The sequence below is a fragment of the Symphalangus syndactylus genome, chromosome 22 (assembly GCF_028878055.3).
Source record: "Symphalangus syndactylus isolate Jambi chromosome 22, NHGRI_mSymSyn1-v2.1_pri, whole genome shotgun sequence".
Classification (NCBI taxonomy): Eukaryota; Metazoa; Chordata; class Mammalia; order Primates; family Hylobatidae; genus Symphalangus; species Symphalangus syndactylus.
Genome location: NC_072444.2, coordinates 9839093 through 9865519, shown reverse-complemented (window position 1 = coordinate 9865519; position 26427 = coordinate 9839093). Strand labels below are relative to the sequence as shown.

Here is a 26427-nt window from a genome sequence, read left to right as displayed (position 1 = left end):
CTGAGTAGCTGGGACTACAGGCGCCCGCCACCACGCCCGGCTAATTTTTTGTATTTTTAGCAGAGATGGGGTTTCACCGAATTAGCCAGGATGGTCTCGATCTCCTGACCTTGTGATCCACCCGCCTTGGCCTCCCAAAGTGCTGGGATTACAGGCGTGAGCCACCGCGCCCGGCCAGAGAATTCTTATTTGGATGTTACATCTCACTAACTTTATCTCAAAATTGGTTCTTTTATTCAAGATGTAGATTACTTTCAGGAGTTGTCAAAAACATCTTTGAACTAGTTTCTTTTTCTGTAAGAAACAGCCAAGCAAGTTGGCCAAAAAATGACCATAGGCTTTTGGAAAGTCTGATCTTGAGGCCAAATGGGTAGCTAGCTATTCGATTCAGTTACATGATCACACACTGCCAAAGAGCCAACATTAAAGTCCATTCTATAATCCCTTTAAATGGCAACACTAGATTTAGATGCTTTACAGACTGTTTTTTTCAGTCTTCACAACAAACCCAGGGGAAATAACGTTTTCTTTTTGTAAATGAGGAAATGGAGGTTCTCAGAGCTGACATAGCCTGCTCAAGATTCTAACTAAAAAGTGGGAAAGACAGAATTCAAATCCAAGTTTCACTAGGTTACACTGCCTCAGATGATGAAGTAGTCATTATACTGCTCAGAAAGAAAAATGAGAACATTTTTACAAGTTACTACAATAGAACTGTTTTATTAAACATATGAATGTAGTTATTTTGTACAAAACGCAGTAACACTTCTTCCTTTCCTCTGCCCCTGGAGGCACTACCGCAGAACTTCATGTTCACAGAAACACACGTCATGACGAGTGTGTCAAAAAGTCATGACAAGCAGGAAAGTGCAATTCTGAAAGTAATGCCACACAACCAAAGTGGGAAATGATAACAGGCAGAGGCCAGCAGGTTTCTCAGCTAGGGCTCTGCCTACAAGGCCCGGGTCCTGCTCGTCTTTCAGCAGGAAACATTTTGAGAAGAGAAACTCCCGAGCACTCTGTAAGTACTCTCCTGGTAGCATCCTTCCAATTCCATCTATCTTGATGTTGTAACAAGCTTATTTGTAACTTCCTCAAGAAATCCCACCCTGGATTGCATCCCTGTCAATTGCCCATCTCCCTCTGAGCTTCAAACAAAACAAAATAAAACAAAAGAGCAGTAAGTTTCAAAAGGAAGTCAGAGGAGACCTTTGATAGATGAAACCTACTTCCTAGAAGCCCCCTGGCCAGACATATGCAGAGCTGGAGACAACAGATTGTGAAACTAGGTCCAGCTGTAAATTATCTCACGTACCCAACTAGATCCAGTTATTCTGCATCTGTGGATTTAAAATGGTCATCATCCACAGTAGAATAGATGTGCCCCTCATTGCTCAGAAAATCCACAGCTTGCCTAGAAAGAAAGAAAGAAAGAAAAAAAAAAAAAGGTCATTTTCAGGCCAATTCAGAAGGAAACTGCCTTTTGGATATGGCCAAATATGCAAACTTCGCTTATCTCCCAACTTTCTACCTTAGCTAAGAATTCACAAGTATTTTGCACATAGAAAGCTCTTATAGGGAGAAATGCCAGTAAAATAGCAAAACAGAGCTTATTCATGGAGACAATGGCTATTAGGGCTATCTTGGATCCCTCTCCCAAATTGTGCAAAGGAAAGACAACAGGGCCTCACTTAAATACAGTCTAAGCAGGAAAACAAGGATCTAAAGCTGTAGTCACACTTGCACGCAAAATCTCCTAGTAGAAACCACTGTCTTTAATAAAAAGTCTCCCTTTTCCAGCCACACACTGAAACCCCGTTGGTCCCCCTCTGGGAAGTAAAGTTGTAGGAAGCAAAGGAAACACTCTGAAACCTTCAAACCCTTCAAGGTCCTCAGGGTTAGTGTCAGTAACGTATTTAATAGCCACAATCTACAGAGCACCTAAGTAACAGCAGTTCTCTACCTCATCAGCATGGAACTCTGAGACAGGAATTATTATCCTAATTTTATAGGACAGGAAATGGAATCAGTCCTGAGCATTTCTTATCTAGCTAGGCCTGGCAGGTCAATTGATTTATAGTAACAACTATCACAAGCACCATAAGTCAGTTTGTTTGATTGGTTTACTACACTGGAATCAGGAGGCTGCTTGTCTAAGATGGAATCAGGATAAGGGTGTTGGAAGGACTGATTGTTTAATAAGGTACAGATAGCCTAATACACTCATGTCCACAGTGGGGACAGTAACAGCAACAGGACTGTATACCTGAGGACCAGGAGCTAAGGACTTCCCTCCTCCAGTCTAAATCCCATAAGGAAATCAGGTCAACTTTTTGCTCAGAATTATTATATATCCCTCACATATAATGGTCCTTAGTGTTTGCTGAAATGAGTGATGTGATGGGTAGCACCATTTTGGCACATAGTCTTTTTCCTATTTTTCCATAGCTGAACAATTTCCATTCTGCCAACAGGGTTGCAGTTAAGTTTTGTGTGTGTGTGTGACAGTCTCAGTGTCATCCAGGATGGAGTGCAGTGGCATAATGATGGCTCACTGCAGCCTTGACTTTCTGGGCTCAGGCGATCCTCCCAACAGACATGCGCCACTGTGCCCGGCTAATTTGTTTTTATTGTTTTTGTAGAGACAAGCGTTTCGCCATGTTGCCCAGGCTGGTCTTGAACTCCTGAGTTCCAGCAATCTGCCCACCTCAGCCTCCCAAAGTGCTAGGACTGCAGGCATGAGCTAGTGCCTGGCAAACTTCTACTTTTTTTTGAGATGGAATCTCGCTCTGTCACCCAGGCTGGAGTGCAGTGGTGCAATCGTGGCTCACTGCAACCTCTGCCTCCCGGATTCATGCGATTCTCTTGCCTTAGCCTCCGGAGTGGCCGGGATTACAGTTGCGTGCCACCACGCCCGGCTAATTTTTGTATTTTTAGTAGAAACGGGGTTTTCACCATGTTGGCCAGGCTGGTCTCGAACTCCTGACCTCAGGTGATCCACCTGCCTTGGCCTCCCAAAGTGCTGAGATTACAGGCGTGAGCCACCACGCCCGGCCGCCAAGTTTTACTTTTTAAACTCACTTCTCACTATCAGGAAACCCCTGTGAGGTGAAATAGGTACAATGCCAGAGCCTGAGGCTCATGAAGATCAAATACTTACTTGATTGAGGATACAGACATGTGTTTCAGCTGGTTCTTGAGATCCTGAAAGTTCAACCCTTCAGGTCTTGGACAAGCCTTAATCAAATTCAACACCTGAAGATTCAAATCAGATTTTAGCAATTATTTTGGATCAGCCTCCCCTTTGCAAACCTGAGTCCCTTTATAGAAAAGAAATGAATCAGGTACTTAAACAGTCGTAGCTCATTAAGGAAGTAACAAAATTTAAGACTGTCTGTGTTTTGTATTTCTGAAGCCACTCTGGTGGAGTTTACCTGGTTTTGGGCCACAGTGAGGCCATTTGCTGGCATGAAGGTATTCCCACCGAAGTTCCCGGCTTCACTCATTCCTGGATTGCTGATAGGTGCTCTCCCTGCTGAGGGCTGAATTAAGAAATAAGTTAACAATATTAGAAAATCCATCAAGTTAAACATTCTCTACTACTTCAAATAGCTCTTTAAGCAGCTTACAAAAAACAATTTATAAACAGTTTCCCAGTAACACTGCTTACATTGGAAGGGACAGCTATTATCTAATGAGTATTTCACAGGAAGATAAAGTAACTCCCCGAAGCACATAAATATCAAAAAGAGAAAGATACTCTTGGCTCCTTTTGTTTGTGATGTGAGACGAACCAGAGAAAAGTAGCAGTAAGAAGAAAATTACCCAGAGTCTGCCATTTTGGTATCCGTGGGGCCCAATCACTCAAGCATTCACTGAGTGTCAATAGGCATGAAGCACCACAGGCAGAGAAAAGGAGACACAGTCCCTATCGTCCTCTCTTTCCTTCTTTTTTTTTAACCACCAAATTCTTAAAATGCTCTGCAATCACTATTTTCATTTCCTTTCTCCCCAGTCACTCCTCAGCCCACCATATTTGGGTTGTCCCCCAGTACACCTCTGAAACTGTTTTCACCAAAGTCACCAAAGACTTTTCAACCAATTATCCAAGTCTCTTTCAGTCCTCCTAATACTTGACCTCTCAGAAGCAGACACTGCTGACCATACTCCTCTTGAAATGTGTTCCTCCCTGGGCTTCTTGACACCACATTCTTCTGGTTCTCCATCTGCCTCTCAAACTGAACCTTCTCAGTATCCCTCATTAGCCTCTTCTGTCTCCCAAAAAGCTGAGAGTGTCCCCAGGATTTCATCCCAGACCACCTCCTGGGCCACAAACCCTCGTTGCCAGCCGGATTGCTAACCGGATGCCAACATGGTGAAACCCCGCCTGTACTAAAAGTACAAAAATTAGCCGGGTGTGGTGGTGCGTACCTGTAATCCCAGATACTGGGGAGGCTGAGGCAAGAGAATCGCTTGAACCCAAGAGGCGGAGGCTGCAGTGAGCCGAGATCACGCCACTGCACTCCAGCCTGGGTGACACAGTGAGACACTGTCTCGAAAAAAAGGGCCAAGCGCAGTGGCTCACGCCTGTAATCCCAGCACTTTGAAAGGAGGCTGAGATGGGCAGATCACGAGGTCAGGAGATCGAGATCATCCTGGCTAACACGGTGAAACCCCTTCTCTACTAAAAACACAAAAAATTAGCCGGGTGTGGTGGCAGGCGCCTGTGGTCCCAGCTACTCGGGAGGCTGAGGCAGGAGAATGGCGTGAACCCGGGAGGCGGAGCTTGCAGTGAGCCGAGATCACACCACTGCACTCCAGCCTGGGTGAAAGAGTGAGACTCTGTCTTAAAAAAAAAAAAAAAAAAAAACCCAAATAAACAAAATTTTAAAAATTTGAGTAAAGTAATCCTTACTATGGCCTCCAAAGCCCCACATAATCTGGGCCCTGCCTCCTTGCCTACAACCCTCTCCCTCTCCCCTGTCATTCGCTTCACTCCAGACACTGGCCTTTCCGGTTTCAGAGATGTCATGCTTACTCCACACTCCTGGCTCTTGCACGTCCTAGTCCCTCTGGTTTAGAATGTTCTTCCTCATCTAAAATTTTACCATTCTTGTTCCCTCCATCACCCTCTTCTCCTGTTTTGCTTTATTTACTTCAGAGCAGCTATATAACTACTTAAAATTATACATATATTTTTGTTTATTGCTTGTTTCTCCCAAGAATGTAAGTATATAGTGTTCACTGCTATACTCGAATGGGGACTAGAATGATTGGGACTATTAGGCGCAATAAATATTTTTCTTTTTCTTTTTTTTTTTGAGACAAGGTTGCTCTGTTGCCTAGGCTGCAGTGAGTGGCACGATCACAGCTCAATGCAGCCTTGACCTCCTGGGCTTAAGTGATTTCCCAACCTCAGCCTCCCAAGTAGCCCATCTAATTCTTTAATTTTTTTTGTAGAGACAGGGTCTCCCTATGTTGCCCAGGGTGGTGTCTTGAACTGGGCTCAAGTGATGCCCTCACACCAGCCTCCCAAAGTGCTGGGATTTCAGGCCATGAACCACCACACCTGGCCCTGAGGGCTTTCTAATACTAGAGTGAACAAACCTTTTGCGTGGTCCTAGATGGACTTATCAAAGTGAATTCACACAATAGAAAATACTATGGAGAAATTTCAATATGAACCAAGAAATATAATTTCAGGGAAGAAATAATAATACATAATTTTTCCTACTTAGCCAGTAAGTTGGAAGAAAGACATCAAAATGCTGTCCTGAAGCTACTACTCTCTGAATATGCACTGACAGTCCTGGAGCTAAGAGCTATATAAGAGCTTAGAGCCTATAAGTACATGTCTACACCTGAGGGTTGTCAAAGGCCTCAGCTGTCCAGGCCAGTGGAGTCAGAGGAACTCCTAATTCTGAGAGAAACATGAGCGTTTCATCTGGAATAAAATACAATGACGAAGCTAATGGAGAAAGTGTTCTGAGGACTTAGTGATGTCTTTCTCTGGCTCAGCCTTCAAAATATCAAGGAAATCAGAGCAGGAACACAAAAGTAGCCTGTGTTCTTCCAGGGAAGAGAAAAAGCTAGGAAAGTGAGGCTACTCACCTGGCTGTTGGCTTTGCTTAGTACCATGTGTGCATTGATCACTTCCAGAATATGTGTGGTGAACTCATTCATATCCTCCAGGGGCATGATCTTAAAGGCTACCAGGCTCTTTTTATTCTATTAAAATGAAGAAAAAAAATGTGAATACGATGTGAACATACATTAATTTCAGGTCAACACTGTGGCTCTTTCCTTGGTTATAATATTAATATTTCACCAATATGAGAAAAATGTTATATACTCTCAGAGGTATTCCAAATATGGTCAAACATGAGGAGAAAAAAAACTAAAACTAATAGCTAAGAGACATTAATAATTTTCCCAAGGTTGCATAACCAAGCAAAATCTAGACTCCTGACTCCGAATCTACTGTTCTCCTTTCTCCAACTAATGAACGCCACAGATAGCAATTGTAGAAGGAGATTCTGTTCTTTACCATTCTGTTAATTTCATGTTAAGGTTAAAAAAAAAAAAAGAAAAAGAAAAGTTATTTCCTTTTGAAGAGAGTAAGAAATAACTTCCCATTAAACAGGGAGACTTAAGTATTTTAACTATCCAAAAGCCATGACATGAATCTAGAAACTGCTTCATGCAAAAACACTTTAACTGCTATTTTATTCTGACTTTACCTGAAAAGATCTCAGGTGGCCTGCCACTTTCACATATGTTTCTGGAGGAACCACAGTGTTTTCACTGCTGGCATCCTAACATAAAATACAAACATGTCATTAAGGTTTTAGTGATGCTGGTGAAAGCCTCTTTAACATTTCTATATTATGTATAGAAAGAGAAAGTTATGAAGTAGAAGAGTTAAAGGATCCTAAAATGGCATTAAGTAGTTTGCCCTGCCTTTTACAACTTATTGTGTAAAACCAGGAATTAGAATAAAAATATCTCTAAAGGTAATTCTCAGTTCCAAAGTTCTGTAGCACATCATAAAAAAGCAAACAATTATCAATTATGACACTCTTGTTCAAGCTCTTAGGCACACAATTTTCTTTCTTTTTTTTTTTTTTTTGGAGAGGGGGTCTCGCCTCTGTTGCCCAGGCTGGAATGCAGTGGCACGATCTTGGCTCACTGCAACCTCCGCCTCCCAAGGGAGGGTTTGAGTGATTCTCCTGCCTCAACTTCTCCAGTAGCTGGGATTACAGGCGCCCACCACTACGCCCGGCAGGCACACAATTTTCTGGTGGATATACTTAATGGCAAAGCAATTCTACTTTTAGGAATTTAAGTAATTAAGAACATGCATTAAGATTTAGATTTATCATAGTATAGAATATTAAAAATTTTAAAACAACCTAAATATCCAACATAAAGTACACATTTCTATATAATAGGATACTCCACACTGTTGCACATGATAACATAGAATTCTATTTACTGCCTGGAAAAACAAGTCATGATACATGGAAAAAAGCTGATTTCCCATTTGGGACAATACACACTAAACTGTTTATAATGGTTGACTAGAATAATTAAAAACGATTTTAATATTTATCAGTTTCCTAGAATATGCACACATTATGAGAAAAATACATTAGTTGATTTTTTTTTTTTTTTTTTTTGAGACGAAGTGTCTTGCTCTGTCACCCAGGCTGCAGTGCAGTGGCACGATCTCGGCTCATTGCAACCTCTGCCTCACAAGTTCAAGTGATTCTCCTGCCTCAGCCTCCCGAGTAGCTGGGACTATAGGTGCCTGCCACCACACCTGGTTAATTTTTTTGTATCTTTAGTAGAGACGGGGTTTCCCCATGTTGGCCAGGATGGTCTCGATCTCCTGACCTCATGATCCACCCGTCTCGGCCTCCCAAAGTGCTGGGATTACAGGCATGAGCCACCGTGCCCGGCCCATTAGCTGATTTTTAAAGTTCTTTTCTGACTACATAAAATGTATTACTTAAAAAAAACTGAAAATATATCGGGGTATGTGAGCTCACACCTGTTATCCTAGCACTTTAGCAGGACAAGGCAGGAGGATCCTTCGAGCTCAGGAGTTTGAAACCAGCCTGGGCAACATAATGAGACCTTGTCTCTAAAAACAAACAAAAAACTAGAAAATATATGCTTAAAAATAAAAACTCTGGCCAGGTGCAGTGACTCACACCTGTAATCCTAGCATTTTGGGAGGCCAAGGCGAGCAAGTCACTTGAGGTTAGGAGTTCGAGACCAGCCTTGCCAACATGGTGAAACCCTGCCTCTATTAACAATACAAAAAAAAGGGTGGGCACAGTGGCTCACGCCTACAATCCCAGCACTTTGGGAGGCTGAGGTGGGCGGATCACGAGGTCAGGAGTTCGAGACCAGCCTGGCTAACAGGGAAACCCCGTCTCTACTAAAAATGCAAAAATTAGCCAGGTGTGGTGGCGGGTGCCTGTAGTCCCAGCTACTCGGGAGGCTGAGGCAGGAGAATCACTTGAACCTGGGAGGCGGAGGTTGCAGTGAGAGACTGTGTCACTGCACTCCAGGCTGGACAACAGGGCAGGACTCTATCTCAAAAAAAAAAAAAAACAAAAAAAAAAAACCCCACACAAACAAAACAATTGTATTCCCATATGTAACATTTTGAATCCACTTGAGAAAAGATCTGTTTCAACTCCTTTTATCAAAATATATTCCATGTAGATCACAGGTCTAATTATAATAAAGAAACCACAGAAATAATACGAACAATTTTTTTCTTTTTTTTGAGACGGAGTCTCACTCTGTCGCCCAGGCTGGAGTGCAGTGGCGGGATCTCAGCTCATTGCAAGCTCCGCCTTCCGGGTTCACACCATTCTCCTGCCTCAGCCTCCCTAGTAGCTGGGACTACAGGCACCTGCCACCATGCCCGGCTAATTTTTTGTATTTTTAGTAGAGACGGGGTTTCACCCTGTTAGCCAGGATGGTCTCAATCTCCTGACCTCGTGATCCACCCGCCTCGACCTCCTAAAGTGCTGGGATTACAGGCGTGAGCCACGGTGCCCGGCTTTTGTATTTTTAATAGACAGGGTTTGCCACATTGACCAGGGGAGTCTTGAACTCCTGACTTCAGGTGATCCACCCGCCTCGGCCTCCCAAAGTGTTGAGATTACAGGCGTCAACCACCGAACCCAGCTGAGATTTATTTACTTGGTTTTTTGATAAGGTCTCGCTTTATCATCCAGGACGGATTACAATGGTGGGATCTCGGCTCACTGCAGCCTGTGCCTCCTGGGTTCAAGTGATTCTCCTGCCTCAGCCTCCTGAGTAGCTAGGCTTACAGGCATGTGCCACGGTGCCCGGCTAGTTTTTGCATTTTTAGTAGAGACGGGGTTTTACCATATTGGCCAGGCTGGTCTCAAACTCCTGGCCTCCAGTGATCCACCTGCCTCAGTCTCCCAAAGTGCTGAGATTACAGGCGTGAGCCACCACACCTGGCCAACAGCTTTTTTAATCTGAAGTATATATTGGGTGGCTGCTTAAGATTTTTTTATTTTTTTTTTTGAGACAAGGTCTCGCTCTGTCACCAAGGCTGGAGTGCAATGGCACCATCTGGGCTCACTGCTACCTCCACCTTCAGTGGGGCAAGTAATAGCAGATGTGGTGGAAATAGCAGGAGAAATGGAATTAGAAATGGAGCGCCCGCCACCACGCCCGGCTAATTTTTTTGTATTTTTTTAGTAGAGACGGGGCTCGAGACCTCGTGATCCGCCCGCCTCGGCCTCCCAAAATGCTGGGATTACAAGCGTGAGCCACCGCGCCCAGCCAATAAGACTATTTTTTAAAACAACTAGCATACTGGCAAAAATTTAAGACAAAAACCCATTGTTAGAAAGGGTATGGAGGATGGGCACAGTGGCTCACACCTGTAATCTCAGCACTTTGGGAGGCTGAGGTGGGAGGATTGCTTGAACCCAGGAGTTTGAGACCAGCTTGGGCAACAGAGTGAGATCCTATTTCTTTAAAAAAAAAAAAAAAAAAAAAAAAGTTAAGGGTATGGAAACTAACTGGGCACTCTCATGCATGACTAAGTGTAAACTGGTACCTTTAGAGAGGACAGTACAAAAATGCAAAAACTAAGATGTTAAAAAAATGTCAAGTGTGTGTTTCCCCCCAGAAAACCTACTTGTAGGACTACATCTTATGATTATTTTTTTGAGATGGAGTTTTGCTCTTGCTGCCCAGGCTGAATGCAATGGCATGATCTCGGCTCACTGCAGTCTCTGCCTCCTGGGTTCAACTGATTCTCCTGACTCAGCCTCCCGAGTAGCTGGTATTATAGGTGCACACCACCACGCCCGGCTAATTTTGTATTTTTAGTAGAGATGGGGTTTCACCACGTTGGCCGGGCTGGTCTTGAACTCCTGACATCAGGTGATCCACCTGCCTTGGCCCCCCAAAGTGTTGGAATTACAGGCGTGAGCCACGACACCTGGCCTTATGATTATTTTATAATCATGAAGAAATGTATGCAAAGATACTCACTGGAGCATTGTGTATAATAGCAAACGACTGAAAAGAAGTTAAATGTTGTTCCCTGACTGGGTCTACTGTTAAGTAAGGGATGATGTATTCTTATAATGGAATCGGTGGTCATTTAAAATGATAGATGTAAATCTTTACAGATAACATGAAAAAATCAGTTCCTGGCTGGGCCATGGTGGCTCAAGCCTGTAATCCCAGCACTTTGGGAGGCTGAGGCAGGATCACCTGAGGTCAAAAGTTCGAGACCAGCCTGGCCATCATGTGGAAACCCCGTCTCTACTAAAAATACAAAAATCAGTTGGGTGTGGTGGTGCACGCCTACAGTCCCAGCTACTAGACAGGCTGAGGCAGGAGAATCGCTTGAACCCGAGAAGCAGAGGTTGCAGTGAGCCAAGATTGCACCAATGCACTCCAGCCTGGATGACACGAGTAAACTCAGTCTCAAAAAAAAAAACAACACACACAAAATCAGCTCCTCACCAGGCATGGTGGCATCAGCCTACAGTTCCAGCTACTTGGGAGGTTAAGGCCAAAGGATCACCTGAGCCCAGGTTTGAGGCCAGCCTAGGCAGCAAGCCAAGACCCTGTCTCTATTTAAAAAAAAAAAAGGCCGATGGCTCATGCCTATAATCCCAGCACTTTGGGAGGCCGAGGCGGGTGGATCACCTGAGGTTGGGAGTTCGAGACCACCCTGACCAACATGGAGAAACCCTGTCTCTACTAAAAATACAAAATTAACCAGGTGTGGTGGCACATGCCTGTAATCCCAGCTACTCTGGAGGCTGAGGCAGGAGAATTGCTTGAACCTGGGAGGCAGAGTTTGCAGTGAGCTGGAGATCGTGCCATTGCACTCCGGCCTGGCCAACAAGAGCACAACTCCATCTCAAAAAAAAAAAAAAAAAAAAATCAGTTCCACAACATAATTTTGAGTGAAAAGACCACATTACTGAGCAGTTGCATAGCATATTATCCCTTTTACAGTAAAAGAGGTATGTGGACATCTGTATGTACATATATGCAGAGACAGATGTCTGAAAGGATATTTTCCAAAATGTGTTGTAATAGTAGTTCTTTAAGAGACATGAGATGTCAGGTGATTTTTTAAATTTATAAGCAACCATAGTGCATTTTGTATGAACATGTAGTATTAGGTATTCATAGTATCTACCTCCCTGCTTCATGGCAGGGACTGTGTCTACTTCATTCTTTTTATACCTGGAACCAAGCACAGTCTAGTTCAGAATTGGTACTCCAACAATAACTGCTGAATCAATTATCCTTTATTTTTCTGAGAAGGAAAAAATTAAAAAATTACATAACTACCAAGTTATTTCTCTATAGATAACTTGTGGTTTTTGAAGGAAAACTGTCTTTTTTTTTTTGAGTTGGTCTCGCTCTGTTGCCCAGAGCAACAGAGCAGTGAGCAATCTGCTGGAGTGCAGTGGCGCAATCTTGGCTCACTGCAACCTCTGCCTCCCCAGTTCAAGCAATTTTTCTGTCTCAGCTTCTGGGTAGCTGGGATTACAGGCATCCGGCTCATTTTTGTATCATTAGTAGAGACGGAGTTTCACCACGTTGGCCAGGCTGGTTTCAAACTTCTGACTTCAGGTGACCCGCCCACATTGGCCTCCCAAAGTGCTGGGATTACGGGCGTGAGTCACCATGCCCAGCCTAAAACAGTCTTTATTATCCAAATTTTCTGTAATGAATGTATTTCAAAAACAAAACACAAAACACTAAGAGGCCTTCTGCACAATTGAAAAATAAAAGGATAAAAAGTATATACTGCATTTCAGTCTATTTTATCCATGTTTATAAAGACATTTATATATATGCTGCTTTGTAAAAATTGGGTCAAATCCTGCATACCACATTGGAATATGCTTTTCTCAACAATTTATGGCAAACACTTCTTTGTGACAATACATGCTTTTCTATATCATTTGTAGTATGCTACAAATGTGTCATGGTTTACTTAATAATCCTTTATTGCTAGTATTTTGAGATTGCTTTATTTTTATTTATTTTGAGACACAGTCTTGCTCTGTCACCCAGGCTGGAGTGCAGTGGCATGATCTCGGCTCACTGCAACCTCCGCCTCCCAGGTTCAAGCAATTCTCCTGCTTCAGCCTCCTGAGTAGCTGGGATTATAAGTGTGCACAACTACGCCCGGCTAATTTTTGTATTTTTAGGAGACAGAGTTTCACCATGTTGACCAGGCTGGATTCGAACTCCTGACCTCAGGTGATCTGCCTGCCTTGGCTTCCTAAAGTGCTGGGATTACAGGCGTGAGCCACTTCACTGGCCTAAATCTTTGTACATGTCTTTAATTCTTTCCTTGATGTAAACTCCTAAGCTGTGGAGTTCTGCTAGGTCACTATTGTTTGTTTTTTTGTTTTTTTTTTGAGACGGAGTCTCACTCTGTCACCCAGGCTGGAGTACAGTGGCGTGATCTTGGCTGACTGCAAGCTCCGCCTCCCGGCTTCATGCCATTCTCCTGCCTCAGCCTCCGGAGTAGCTGGGACTACAGGCGCCCGCCACCACACCCGGCTAATTTTTTGTATTTTTAGTAGAGACGGGGTTTTACCGAGTTAGCCAGGATGGTCTTGATCTCCTGACCTCGTGATCCGCCCACCTCAGCCTCCCAAAGTGCTGGGATTACAGGTGTGAGCCACCGCACCCGGCATTAGGTCACCATTTTTATGATTGATGATTTTGATACAAGCTGATGTTTGAGAAAGGTTATATACCAACTTATACTCACACTATAAGCCTAGTTTCTTAGGCTAACAAATCACTCAATATTTATTAAGTGCCTACTACTAAGCTAGGGCACTGAGTGGTAGCTGCTGCTCTTACTAGAACTGGACGTTGTCATTCTTTGTTTTCTCTGCAAACTTAAGCTAAAAATGATATCTCAATGTTTATTAAGCCTGCTTTAGTTACTGCCACTACCATTTCTACTGTCTTCTATGAATTATCTGTGCATGTCGTTTGCTCATTTTTCTAAAGTGCAGTGGTTTTCTGGTTTTATAAGAGCTTTTTGGCTGGGCGTGGTGGCTCATGCCTGTAATCCCAGCACTTTGGGAGTCCAAAGTGGGCAGATGACTTGAAGTCAGGAGTTTTGAGACCAGCTTGGCCAACACGGTAAAACCCTGTCTCCAGTAAAAACACAAAAATTAGGCATGATGCCACAAACTTGTAATCTCAGCTACTCAGGAAGGTGAGGCGGGAGGGTTGCCTGAACTGAAAAGGTGGAAGGTTGTAGTGAGCTGAGATTGAGCCACTGCACTCCAGCCTTGGTCAAAGTGAGACTCTGTCTCAAAAAAAAAACCAACCAGAAACAACAACAACAAACAAAACAAAACTCAAAACCAGAAACAACAAAAAAGAGCTTTTTTGTTGTTGTTGAGACAGTCTCACTGTGTTGCCCATGCTGGAGTAGAGTGGCACAATCTCAGTTCACTGCAACCCCCGCCTCCTGGTTCAAGCAATTCTCTTGCCTCAGCCTCCCAAGCAGTTGGAATTACAGGCACCCACCACCACACCTGGCTAATTTTTTATATTTTTTAGTAGAAATGGGTTTCACCATGTTGGCTTGGCTGGTCTCGAACTCCTGACTTCTAGTGATCCACCCACCTTGGTCTCCCAAAGTGCTGGGGTTACAGGTGTGAGCCACCATGCCAAGCCAAAAAGGAGCTTTATATTAATTAAAAATTTAAATGTTTGTAATATGTTGCAAATATTTTCCACATTCATTTAAACAATATTTATTCCAGGACCACTATGTGACTAGCACTGCTCTAGGTGCTAAGGCTACAGTGGTGACCAAGTTAAAAATCTTTGTTCTAGGCCGGGCGTGAGGGCTCACACCTGTAATCCGATCACTTTGAGAGGCTGAGGAGGGTGGATCACCTGAGGTCAGGAGTTTGAGACTAGCCTGGCCAACATGGGGAAACCCTATCTCTACTAAAAATACAAAAAATTAGTCAGGTGTGTTGGCAGGTGCCTGTAATCCCAGCTACTTGGGAGGGCTGAGGCAGGAGAACTGCTTGAACCTGGGGCCCAGAGGTTGCAATGAGCTGAGATTGCACCATTGCACTCCAGCCTGGGCGACAGCACAAGATTCTGTCTCAAAACAAACAAACAAACAAACAAACAAAAAAGCAGGAGCCGGGTGTGGTGGCTCAAGCCTGTAATAATCCCAGCACTTTGGGAGGCCGAGGCAGGTGGATCACAAGGTCAGGAGGTCAAGACCAGCCTGACCAAGATGGTGAAACCCCGTCTCTACTAAAAATACAAAAATTAGCCGGGCGTGGTGGCAGGTGCCTGTAATCCCAGCTACTTGGGAGGCTGAGGCACAGGATCACTTGAACCCGGGATGCGGATGTTGTAGTGAGCCAAGATTCCACCACTGCACTGCTCGGGCAACAGAGCGAGACTCTGTCTCAAAAAAAACTTTGTTCTAATGGAACTTAACATTCTACTATCTCCTGTCACTTGACTTTTAATTCTGTTTTTGGTATATTGGGAAGGTATATAATCAAATCTATTAACCTTTCACTTTAGAGTACCTGTCTTTGATGTCTTTTTGTATTATTTTTATAAGGAAAAACTTTAAAAAGACTAAAAAAGTTCAACATCTCCACAGTTCCAAAGTAACCCCATCATGATTCAAAAACAGCCACTTACATCTGTGTCAACCCACTGGCGAACGTCCATGGGTGCAGCTGTCATGTCATCTATTTTGTAAACAATGTTGGTCGGAGCCTTCTCTGCGTGTCTGATGATCCCCACAATAGTGACCTAGGTTAGAAGAAACAAAGAAAAAGAAAAAAAGGTCCGGTTTCCCCTGAAACCAAGGCTACATTTTTGTATTTTTTAATGAAGTCTTATTTCATTCTTTATTATGAGTAAGTGATTCTTTCACAAATTATGTGACATACCTGTGAAATCTCAACATTCCCAATTCTGAACACTTCATCAACCAAAGTGGCAGAAAGCAGCTGAGATATAGTACAGGGCACAATGTGCTGGGCTCGGGCTCTCTGAAAAGAAAAAGCATGCAAAATTCAATTAAGAAAGTACTAACTACCACTCATTCAACACCTGCCATGTGCCATGTACTTTAAATATACTAGAACATTGAATTTCAAAACAAATCTCATTATCCTTGCTTCAGAGAGATGGAAACCAAGGTCATATAGCAAACCAATGCCACACTTTCAGAATCCAAACCCAGGTTTGTCTAACTCCAGAGCTCCTGCTGAATAGATACATGTGTTGCCCTGAGAATTCACCAAAATGAGTGGGTCAGAGTGGGGGACAGGATAAGAATGACCTGCTGCTGCCAGAACAGACCTTCAAGAGGAAACCCCAGCTTTAGGGTATTGACAGGCTGGTCCTGCTGTTCAGGTCACTGACAAAATGAGATGGTATTGGGAAAAGGTTTGAGAAATGACTAATGGAGACAGGACTTTGGAATTGCTTGTAGGTCTTGTGATGAACTGTAAAAGGTAGAAGAATAGCTTCTTGTAGGACAGATTTTTTGACAATCAAATGGAGCTCCTGGGGAAATGGAGTAAGAGCTTGGCCATGTTGGACATCTTTTTAAATTTTTTTTCTTTTTTTGAGACAGAGTTTCGCTCCTGTTGCCCAGCCTGGCATGCAATGGCGTGATCTCAGCTCACTGCAACCTCCGTCTCCCGGACTCAAGCGATTCTCCTGGCTCAGCTTCCTGAGTAGCTGGGACTATATGTGCCAGCATTTTGCATTTTTAGTAGAGATGGGGTTTCACCATGTTGGCCAGGCTGGTCTGGAACTCTTGACCTCAGGTGATCTGCCCACCTCAGCTTCCCAAAGTGCTGGGATTACAGGTGTGAGCCACCGCCCTCGGCCAAATTTTGTTTTGAGATGGGGTCTTGTTCTGTCACTCAGGCTGGAGTGCAGTGGCATTATAGCTCACTGCAGCCTCAAACTCATGGGCTCAAGCAATCTTCCTGCTAGTCTCCTGAGTAGCTGGGACTACAGGCACACCACCACACCCAGTCAATTAAAAAAACACTTTTTTTTTTTTTTTTTTTTTTTTTTGCAGAGACGGGGTTTTGTTGTGTTGCCCAGGCTGGTCTTGAACTCTTAGTCTCAAGTGATCCTCCCACCTTAGCCTCCCAGTGTTAGGATTACACGCATAAGCCACTGTGCTGGACTCATGTTGGGCGTCTTAGGGGGAAGAGGCATGACAGGGTAGACAGAACAGTATCTAGTGAGTACACTCAAATCATATCTTTTTTTTTTGAGATGGAGTCTCACTCTGTTGCCCAGGCTGGAGTGTGGTGGCGCCATCTCGGCTCACTACAACCTCCATCTCCTGGGTTCAAGCAATTCTCCTGTCTCAGCCCCCCGAGTAGCTGGGATTACAGGTGCACGCCACCCCGCCCAGCTAATTTTTGTATTTTTTTCTAGAGATGGGGTTTTGCCATGTTAGCCAGGCTGGTCTTGAACTCCTGACCTCAGGCAATCTGCCCACCTCGGCTTCTCAAAGTGTTGGGATTACAGGCGTGAGCCACCGCGCTAGGCCCAAATCATATCTTAAACCAGCCAGATAACAGTGTAAACTTATTTTTGCCTACCAGTGGCAAGAGGTAGTCTGGGTAACATAAAGATGAATACAATGGGACAGGATTTACCCTCAACATATTCCTAATCTAGGGGAGCTACAAAGGTAAACAATAAACCTGATCTTGATACACTGTAAAATGAAACATGCCATGTGGGACCTCAGAAAAGCTTACTGGCAAAAGAGAGAGGCTTTAGGCTGAACTCTGAAGCACGAGAATTTCAACAGTGAAAAAGTAGCAGGTAACAGACTGAGGGCAAGTATGTACTCCCAGTCTCCTAGAGGGAATATGTACAAGGCACAAAAACGATGAGAGCTCTTCCTGTCAGAAGCCAAGAGGAAGTGGACCAATACCTGTACTACATGGAAGACTTAGAACACAGTAGACTCTTGGCCTTCATGGATTTAGCAGTCGCAACTCTGACCTGAACATCCACGACACTGCCAATATTTCACTTTGCTGAAGCATGATTTTGAATGGTGAGTACTGCCACAACAGGATAAAGTAAGCTCAGTCAACCGCTGGCACATATGCCACAAAAGGCAGCAGCCAAGCTTCAGGGTTAAGATTGTGGCTCTATTCTCAACAGCAGTTGCTCGGCCAGGCGTGGTGGCTAACGCCTGGAATCCCAAGGCCGAGGCGGGCAGATCATCTGAGGTCAGGAGTTTGAGATCTGGCCAACATGGCAAAACCCCATCTCTACTAAAAATTAAAAAAAAAAATTAGCCGGGTGTGGTGGCACATGCCTGTAATCCCAGCTACTGGGGAGGCCGAGGCAGGAGAATCACTTGAACTCGGGAGGCAGAGGGTGCGGTGAGCCGAGACCATGCCACTGCACTCCAGCCTGGGAAAGGGACTCTCCTCAAAAAGAGAAAAAAAAAAGAGCGGTTGCTCTTGGTCACATGTATTAACTCATTTGTACCTCGGTTTCCTCATCTGCAAAACCAGGAATGATATTATAAAAATTAACTACACGGTAAAGGACTCAGAATACTACCCAGCACATAGCACTCAGTAACAAATGTTAGCTATTATTATATTAGCTATTGTTCCTCATTCTTTACATCTGCAATAGCTTTTAATAACAATGTTGACAGGATCAACTGTTTTTCAATTTTCCTTTATGGTATTTTATAGGTAAAGTTACATGCTATGTTAATATTTATAGTCTTAAAATCTGCAGGGGTCCCAAGATTTACCTCTCACAAACTACTATATTTCTGTTTTTACCTATCACAGCTGAGATTTTCATTGTATCTTCAGCATAAGAAAACTTAAGAACCAGTAAGGTAAAGTAGTAAGAACATAAGGTTTGGAGCCAGACAGTCCTATAGACCCATGCTAAAATCCCAGCTCCAAAGTCCTGGACACATGACCACCTTTTCTGAAAACTGGGGATATATACCTCTCAAGTTGTAAATGAGACACATAACATATATGAAGTGCTAATGAGTTTGAGACCAGCCTGACCAACGTGGCAAAACCCCGTCTCCACTGAAAATACAAAAATTGGCCAGGAATGGTGGCATGCGCCTGTAGTCCCAGCTACTCAGGAGGCTGAGGCAGGAGAATCGCTTGAACCCAGGAGGTGGAGGTTGCAGTGAGCCGAGATTGTTCCACTGCACTCCAGCCTGGGCAACAGAGAAAGACTGTCAAAAAAAATAAATAAATAAATAAAAACACAAAGACTGTCCAGGTGTGGTGGCTCATGCCTGTAATACCAGCACCATGGGAGGCAGGGGTGGGAGGACTGCTTTAGCCCAAGAGTTTGAGACCAGCCTGGGCAACATAGTGACACCCCGTCTCCACAAAAAGAAAAAGAAATCCAGAGACTGGGATTGAGTCTCCAACTTACAAGCATTATTTTCTGAAAAGCTATCTTAATACCCAGCTTTTAGGAATTCTGAGATAAAAATTTTAACAACCAGAAAGGAGAAAAGATGAGAACCAATCATCTACCTTGTTTTCTCCTTCACGACCTCAAGGAAATCAAAAGAGAGAATTAAAGTCCCTTGAGATCTTCTAGGAAAGAGAAAACTACAACAGGAAGAAGCTGCTGCTCATCAGATGTTGGATTTGTTCAGCATCATGTGCGTACTGTCTGATTCTAGTTCCTTACTAGCTATGTAAGCTTAGGCAATCCCTTAATATACCTGAGTCTCTGTTGTATGCTGGAATAAATAAATTCCTTACAGAATTATATAAAATAATTTATATGAAAGTTATAAAGCGGCTGGGCACGGTGGCTCATGCCTGTAATCCCAGCACTTTGGGAAGCCGAGGCGGGCGGATTACGAGGTCAGGAGATCAAGACCATCCTGGCTAACATGGTACAACCTGGTCTCTACTAAAAAAATACAAAAAATTAGCCGGGCGTGGTGGCGGGCACCTGTAGTCCCAGCTACTCGACAGGCTGAGGCAGGAGAATGGTGTGAACCAGGGAGGCGGAGGTTACAGTGAGCCGAGATCGCGTCACTACACTCCAGCCTGGGCGACAGAGCGAGACTCCGTCTCCAAAAAAAAAAAAAAAAGTTATAAAACAATGTCCAAATATACCAGAATATCAATGAGTTTTTAAACTTGCTTACACTGAATCTTAACACATCTGAGTGACTCCTAAAGAGAAGTCAAACTAACCCCACATTTACAGAATGAAATTGCAGTTGTTAAATGCAAACTCAGCTGGGAGTGGTGGCTCACACCTGTAATCTCAGCACTTTGGGAGGCTGAGGCGGGTGGATTGCTTGAGGCTAGGAGTCTGAGACGAGCCTGGCCAACATGGCCAAACCCTGCCTCTAAAAAAAAAAACACAAAAATTAGCCTGACACCACAGTGCACATAGGTAGTACAAGCTGCTAGAGAGGCTGAGGTGGGATGATCACTTGAGGCATGGAGGTCCAAGCTGCATGAGCTGTGATCACGTGCCACTGCTCTCCAGCCTGGCAGAGACCCTGTCTCAAAAAAAAAAAAAAAAAAAAACAAAAAAAAAAAGGCCAACTCATTTCAGAGTGACCAATTAACATTTAGACAGCTTTCTATAGATCGTTTTCCTACACACTGCCTTACTCATCAATTCTCAGAGCCACCCTGTTACATGAGTATTACCAGTATCATCAGATGAGAAAAACCAAGGGCCACAGCCTTCAAGATGCTTTCCTGAAGTCACAATGCCAGTTAAAAGGCAAAATGGATTCTGGAGCCCCCATGTTCTGGTTCCGTAGCCTGTATTCTCTGTATATAATATTAAGTCTCACAATGACATTTTAAGGTATGTTAGCCCCTCTTCAAAGGGGCAAAACTGACTCCCAAGCCAGTTAAGAAACATGTCCAGTGACACCCTACAAGTAAAGCAGCACGGCAATGGCAGAACACATGTCTATGACTTCAAAGACCACATTTCTTTTTTTGAGACGGAGTCTACTCTTGCTCTATCGCCCAGGCTAGAGTGCAGTGGCACCATCTTGGCTCACTGCAATTTCTGTCTCCTGAGTTCAAGCGATTCCCCTGCCTCAGCCTCCCTAGTAGCTGGGATTACAGGCGCCCGCCACCACGCCTGGCTAGTTTTTGTATTTTTAGTAGAGACGAGGTTTCACCATGTTGGCCAGGCTGGTCAGGAACTCCTGATCTCAGGTGATCCACCCGCCTCAGCCTCCCAAAGTGCTGGGATTACAGGCGTGAGCCACCGCGGCCGGCCCAAAGACCACACTTCTGATATCGCCTCATCTCATTTAAAAACGACTTTGGGCCAGGCTCGGTGGCTCACGCCTGTAATCCCAACACTTTGGGAGGCCGAGGCGGGCGGATCACCTGAGGTCGGGAGTTGGAGACCAGCCTGACCAACATGGAGAAACCCCATCTCTACTAAAAACACAAAATTAGCCGGGCGTGGTGGTGCATGCCTGTAATTCCAGCTACTCGGGAGGCTGAAGCAGGAGAATCGCTTGAACCCGGGAGGTGGAGGTTGCGGGGAGCCAAGATCGCACCATTGCACTCCAGCCTGGGCGACAGAGCAAGATTCCATCTCAAAAAAAAAAAAAAAAAAGAATATAAAAGAGACTATTAATACAAGTTCAGGCCACGAGCAGTGGCTCATACCTGTTACCCCAGCACTTTGAGAGGCCAAGGTGGGAGGATCGCTTGAGCTCAGGAGTTCGAGACCAGCCTGGGCAACATGGTGAGACCCCATCTCTATTTTAAAAAATAAAAATAAATAATAATAAAAAAAAACAAGTTGAGAGCGTTCACACAAGACTGATTCATTAGCGACACTGATCAATTTCAAAATAAGGCCAACGAGGGGAAAAGCCAGGGAAACAGGAGGTGCAAAATTTGGCAAGATTTCATTTCTGAAACTTACAGCACTCAATTATAAGAGATGCGGATAATAATAGATCATTATCCCATCAGTTCATGTTGAAATCTTCCTTCAAAGCATAAAGTTTCTGTCACAGATGACTCAGGGACTTTAGGACAGAATAAAACAAAACTAAATACTCCTTTCAACCTACTGATTTCTTTTCGGCCTGAGAAGGTGCGGGCGATCCAAAGCCCCCCGGGGACTGCGTGTAGCCGCCGGCTCCCCCGTATGAGGAGCTGCCATAGCTTTCGAATCCACCTGCTTTGAACGACAGGATTAGTGCCTGTGCCACGTCCCACGCCTCCGAGAAACCCGCAGGCTCCCCGAGGCTTCGCCCCTCCAAACACTGCCCGAGTCTCCCTAATCTTCCTCGCCGCCTTCCTGAGACCTCCAAACGCCCCAGCTCCGCTCCCGCCCTTCCTCTCCCGCTACCACACGCCTCTCGGACCCCAGGCTCGCCCTCTTGCTAACACCTCCTGCGATTCTGTTCCTCTTCCACCCCGCACCCCCATCATTACTGTTCCACATCTTGGTCACGATTCTCCGCAAAGAGGCAGAGAAGGTTCGGGTCTGGGGGAATCGCGGAAAACCACAGAACGCGACCGCCACTGCGCCGCTCTGGCTACTTTTCTCTGGCGCCACAAACTCCTTCCCGCGAATGGCGGAGCCAGTCAGCTCCCGGAGTGCTTCTCGCTTCAGCCAATCGGGGCTCACGAATGCTACGCTTGTTCCTGTCTTCTCTGCCCATGCTCCAGAAAAAGCGTACTGCGCTCCCAGTTGGCTCCAGAAGCCTCCGCGGCCATCTTTACGAAGGGCAAAACCCTCCGCACTAGCGGAAGCAAGGAGCTGGCAAGGCGGTAGCGCAAGAAATCAACCAATCAGAACAATACTACCGCGGCGCAGCGCCGTGTGATCCCACCCTCGTCAAAATGCGCGACTTCTGACGTCACTTCCTTTGTTCGGCGTGCTCAGCTTCCCGCCAAACTATCACCAATCAGACGACGCCTTCATCTAAAGGGCTGTAGTGGAGTTTTGGCTTCGGTGTTTCCCACCCGCGGTCGCGCGGGAATTGCGCACCTCAGGGACTCGCAGCATTAGCCTCACAGCACCGCGTGGAGTTGCTTATTGTTTTACATAGGAAGTCACATTCTCTTCGTGTAATGCCACCAATGGTGCCGATTCTCCCCAGTAGGGCTGTGAGAAACCTACGCCCTCTTGCCCATGACAGACTTGCGAAAGATCTGAGGGTGGCGCCCCTCGTCCCCCACCTGTCACCACCCCAGTCTCATCCACGCTTGGCCTCTCCAGTCAGTTTTACCATTTTTCATAATTCTTCATACAACGTGCTGATCTGTTCCTCCCACAGGGAGTGGAACGTTTTGTCAGTTCCTTCCTCAAAATATTAATGCATTGTTGGAATTTTATGTTCATTTATGTATTTAAGAAAAATTAGCAGGTGCTGTGGCTCATGCCTGTAAACCCAGCAAATGGGGTCTGAGGCGGGAGGACCGCTTGAGGCTGGAAGTTTGAGAGCAGCCTGGGCAACATAATGAGACCCTCTCTCAAAAAATATTTTTAAAAATTAGCCTGGTGTGGTGGCAAGTGCCTGGGGTCCCAGCTACTGGGGTGGCTAAGGTGGGAGGATCGCCTGGGCCTGGGGTGTCCAGGCTGCAGTGAGCTGTGATGCCGCCACTGCACTCTAGCCTAGGTGGCAGAGAGAGACTGCGACTCAAAAAAAAAAAAAAAAAAAAAGAATTGTTTATGCCTTCTTTGTTCCTTGTTCCTTGTTCCTGGCCCTGTGCTGCCACTGGGATTCAATGGTTAAGTGAGACAGACATGGCCTTTGGGCTCCAGGACTGTGTGTTTTTTCTTCTCTTCTTTTTACTTTTTTTCTTTGTGTGTGAAAAACATGGTTTCACTCTGTCGCCCAGGCTGGAGTGCAATGGCGAGATCTCTGGGATTGCAGGCCCAACTCCCTCCTCCTTCCTTCTTTTTTCTCCACTTCTCCTCCTCCTCTCTCTCCCTTCCTCCTCCTCTCGCCGCCAGACTCCGTCTCAAAAAAAAAAAAATAATAATACAGTTAGAACAGGAACTGCTCAACCAATTACCCAGCCACAGCCTCTTCAGTTCCTCCCTACTACTAGTTACCAGTTCCTAAGCATAGCCCCTTACAGCTTTTCACCAAGACTTCTGCTATGGTTTAAATGCTTGTTCTCTCTAAAGCTTGTGTGATAATTGGTTACCATTATGGAGGTGTTGGGAGGTTGGGCCTTTAGAAGGTGATTGGGCCATCAGGGCTGCACTCTCGTGAGTGGGAGTAACGCTATTACAAAAGGGCAAGTTTGGCCTTCTTTTGTCTTGGCCTTTTGCCAAGACATGCCATATAAGGACTCAGCCTTTCTCCTCTCCAGAGGATGCAGCATGCAATGCATCATCTTGGAAGAAGCGAATGGCCTTACCAGACACCCAGCCTGCTGGTGCCTTGATCTTACACTTTCCAGCCTGCAGAACTGTGAGCCAATACACTTCTGCTCTTTATGAAATACTCAGTCTCAGGTATTCTGTTATAGTAGCACAGAATGGACTATGACAACTTCCCTGCCTTAGCCTCCTTGCTGGTCTCCCCAAAATCCATCTTCCACCGAGCCAGTGCATCTTTGTAAAATGCAAATTAGGTTGTGTCTCTGCCATAGCTCCCCACAGCTCTCAGCTCAAACAGCTGAGCACAGCCTGGCTCCTGCCTGCTTCCCCAGCCTTAGCACCCCAAGCCCAATATCACCCAAATCAGCTCTCTGGGATGTTTCAGCTCCTTCTGCCTGGGACACCCTCCTCCCCAACTTTCTCCCTTTCCTGCTAACTCCTACTTGTAAATTAAGGTTAAGCTGGTGGGACAACCATATCTTATGTGCTTTGCCATGCGAAACGACAGGAAAACCCAGGACCACCTGAGAAGTCTTCTTCCCCAAAAGTCAAACCTGAATGTCCTCAAACCCTTGGCTGTAACTATCAGTTTACAGGAAATATGGGGGACAGAGGAATATGTTAAATGACACCACCAGAAAGGAATCAGCCAAATCCTCCAGAATGTGGGAAATTCATAGGACAAAGAACAAGGAGAAAATGGGGAGAGGGCAGGAGAGCTACAAATCAAGGGAGACTTAAGAGACACATCTGCCAAACGCAATGTGTGGACCTTGTTGGGACCCTGATTTGAGAGAACCCGCTGTAAAAAAAAAAAAAAGAGAGAGACATCAGGGAAATTTGGTGACATCAGGGAAATTGACCACATATCTGCCTGGTGGAAGTAAGGAATTATTGTTTTTCTTTTTCTTTCTTTTTTTTTTTTTTTGAGATGCAATCTCGCTCTGTCACCCAGGCTGGAGTGCAGTGGCACTATCTCGGCTCGCTGCAAGCTCTGCCTCTTGGGTTCAAGTGATTCTCCTGCCTCAGCCTCCCAAGTAGCTGGGATTACAGGTGTGAGCCACCACGCCTGGTGGAATTACTATTTTTTTTTTTTGATCTGATCATGTGTTAGAAAAAGAGAGTCCTAGCCGGGTGCAGTGGCTCACGCCTGTAATCCCAGCACTTTGGGAGGCCAAGGTCGGCAGATCACCTGAGGTAGGGAGTTCGAGACCAGCCTGACCAATATGGAGAAACCACATCTCTACTAAAAATACAAAATTCGCCAGGTGTGGTGGTGCATGCTTGTAATACCAGCTACTCGGGAGGCAGAGACAGGATAATCACTTGAACCTGGGAGGCAGAGGTTGCGGTGAGCCAAGATCGCGCCATAGCACTCCAGCCTGGCCAACAAGAGTGAAACTCTGTCTCAAAAAAAAAAAAGAAAAAAAGAATCCTTATCTTTTAGAGATACATACTGTTTATGTTCAAGATGATATGATAACTGGAATTTAACATAATACAGTGGGGGCCAGGTATGGTAACTCACACCTGTAAGCCCAGTGCTTTGGGAGGCTGAAGTGGGAGGATCACTTGAGGCCAGGAGTTTGGGACCAGCCTGAGTAATGTAGTGAGATGCTGTTTCTAAAAAAAAAAAAAAAAAAAAAAAAAAAAAAAAAAAAAAAAAAAAAGCCAGGCGAGGTGGCGAGTGCCTATAGTTCCAGCTATTCCAGAGGCTGAAGCAGGAAGATAGCTTGAGTCCAGGAGGTCAAGGCTGCAGTGTGCTATTATCTTGGCACTGCACTCTAGCCTGGGTGGCAGAGTGAGACAACTCCCTTCTTTTTTTTTTTTTTTTTTTTTTTTTTTTTTTTTTTGAGACAGAGTCTTGCTGTGTCACCCAGGCTGGAATGCAATGGTGCAGTCTTGGCTCACTGCAACCTCCACCTCCCAGGCTCAAGGGATCCTCCTGCCTCAGCCTCCCACGTAGCTGGACTATAGACATGTATTACCATGCCCGGCTAATTTTTGTATTTTTTGTAGAGATGGTGTTTCACTATGTTGCTCAGGATGGCCTCGAACTCCTGGGCTCAAGCGATCCTCCTGCCTTGGCCTCCCAAAGTGCTGGGATTACAGACATGTGCCACTGCACCCGGCCTGAGACACCTTCTTTAAAAAAAATACATAAATAAATAAAAGTTAAAATAATAAAAAAAAGTTGTTTAAATAGGGCTGGGGGCGGTGGCTCACGCCTGTAATCCCAGCACTTTGGGAGGCCAAGACGGGCAGATCACGAGGTCAGGAGATCGAGACCATCCTGGCTAACACAGTGAAACCCCGTCTGTACTAAAAATACAAAAAAATAGCCAGGCGTGGTGGCGGGCGCCTGTAGTCCCAGCTACTTGAGAGGCTGAGGCAGGAGAATGGTGTGAATCCGGGAGGTGGAGCTTGCAGTGAGCTGAGATCATGCCACTGCACTCCAGCCTGGGTGACAGAGCG

General features: G+C 45.0%; 1 protein-coding gene and 1 long non-coding RNA gene across 2 annotated transcripts in view; both read right to left on the bottom strand.

The window, feature by feature from the left end:
• Positions 1-26427, bottom strand: part of LOC134735618 (uncharacterized) — a 290658-nt gene that overhangs the window by 130597 nt on the left and 133634 nt on the right. The gene's annotated exons all lie outside the window — the stretch shown is intronic.
• RPA2 (replication protein A2) lies at positions 691-22356 on the bottom strand. The gene is given in 10 exon segments (XM_055261359.2): positions 691-1414; positions 3161-3255; positions 3435-3542; positions 6112-6228; positions 6741-6815; positions 15250-15363; positions 15504-15605; positions 21683-21789; positions 22050-22212; positions 22214-22356. Coding segments are annotated over 10 exon segments (1032 nt in total). The 5' UTR covers positions 22280-22356; the 3' UTR covers positions 691-1329.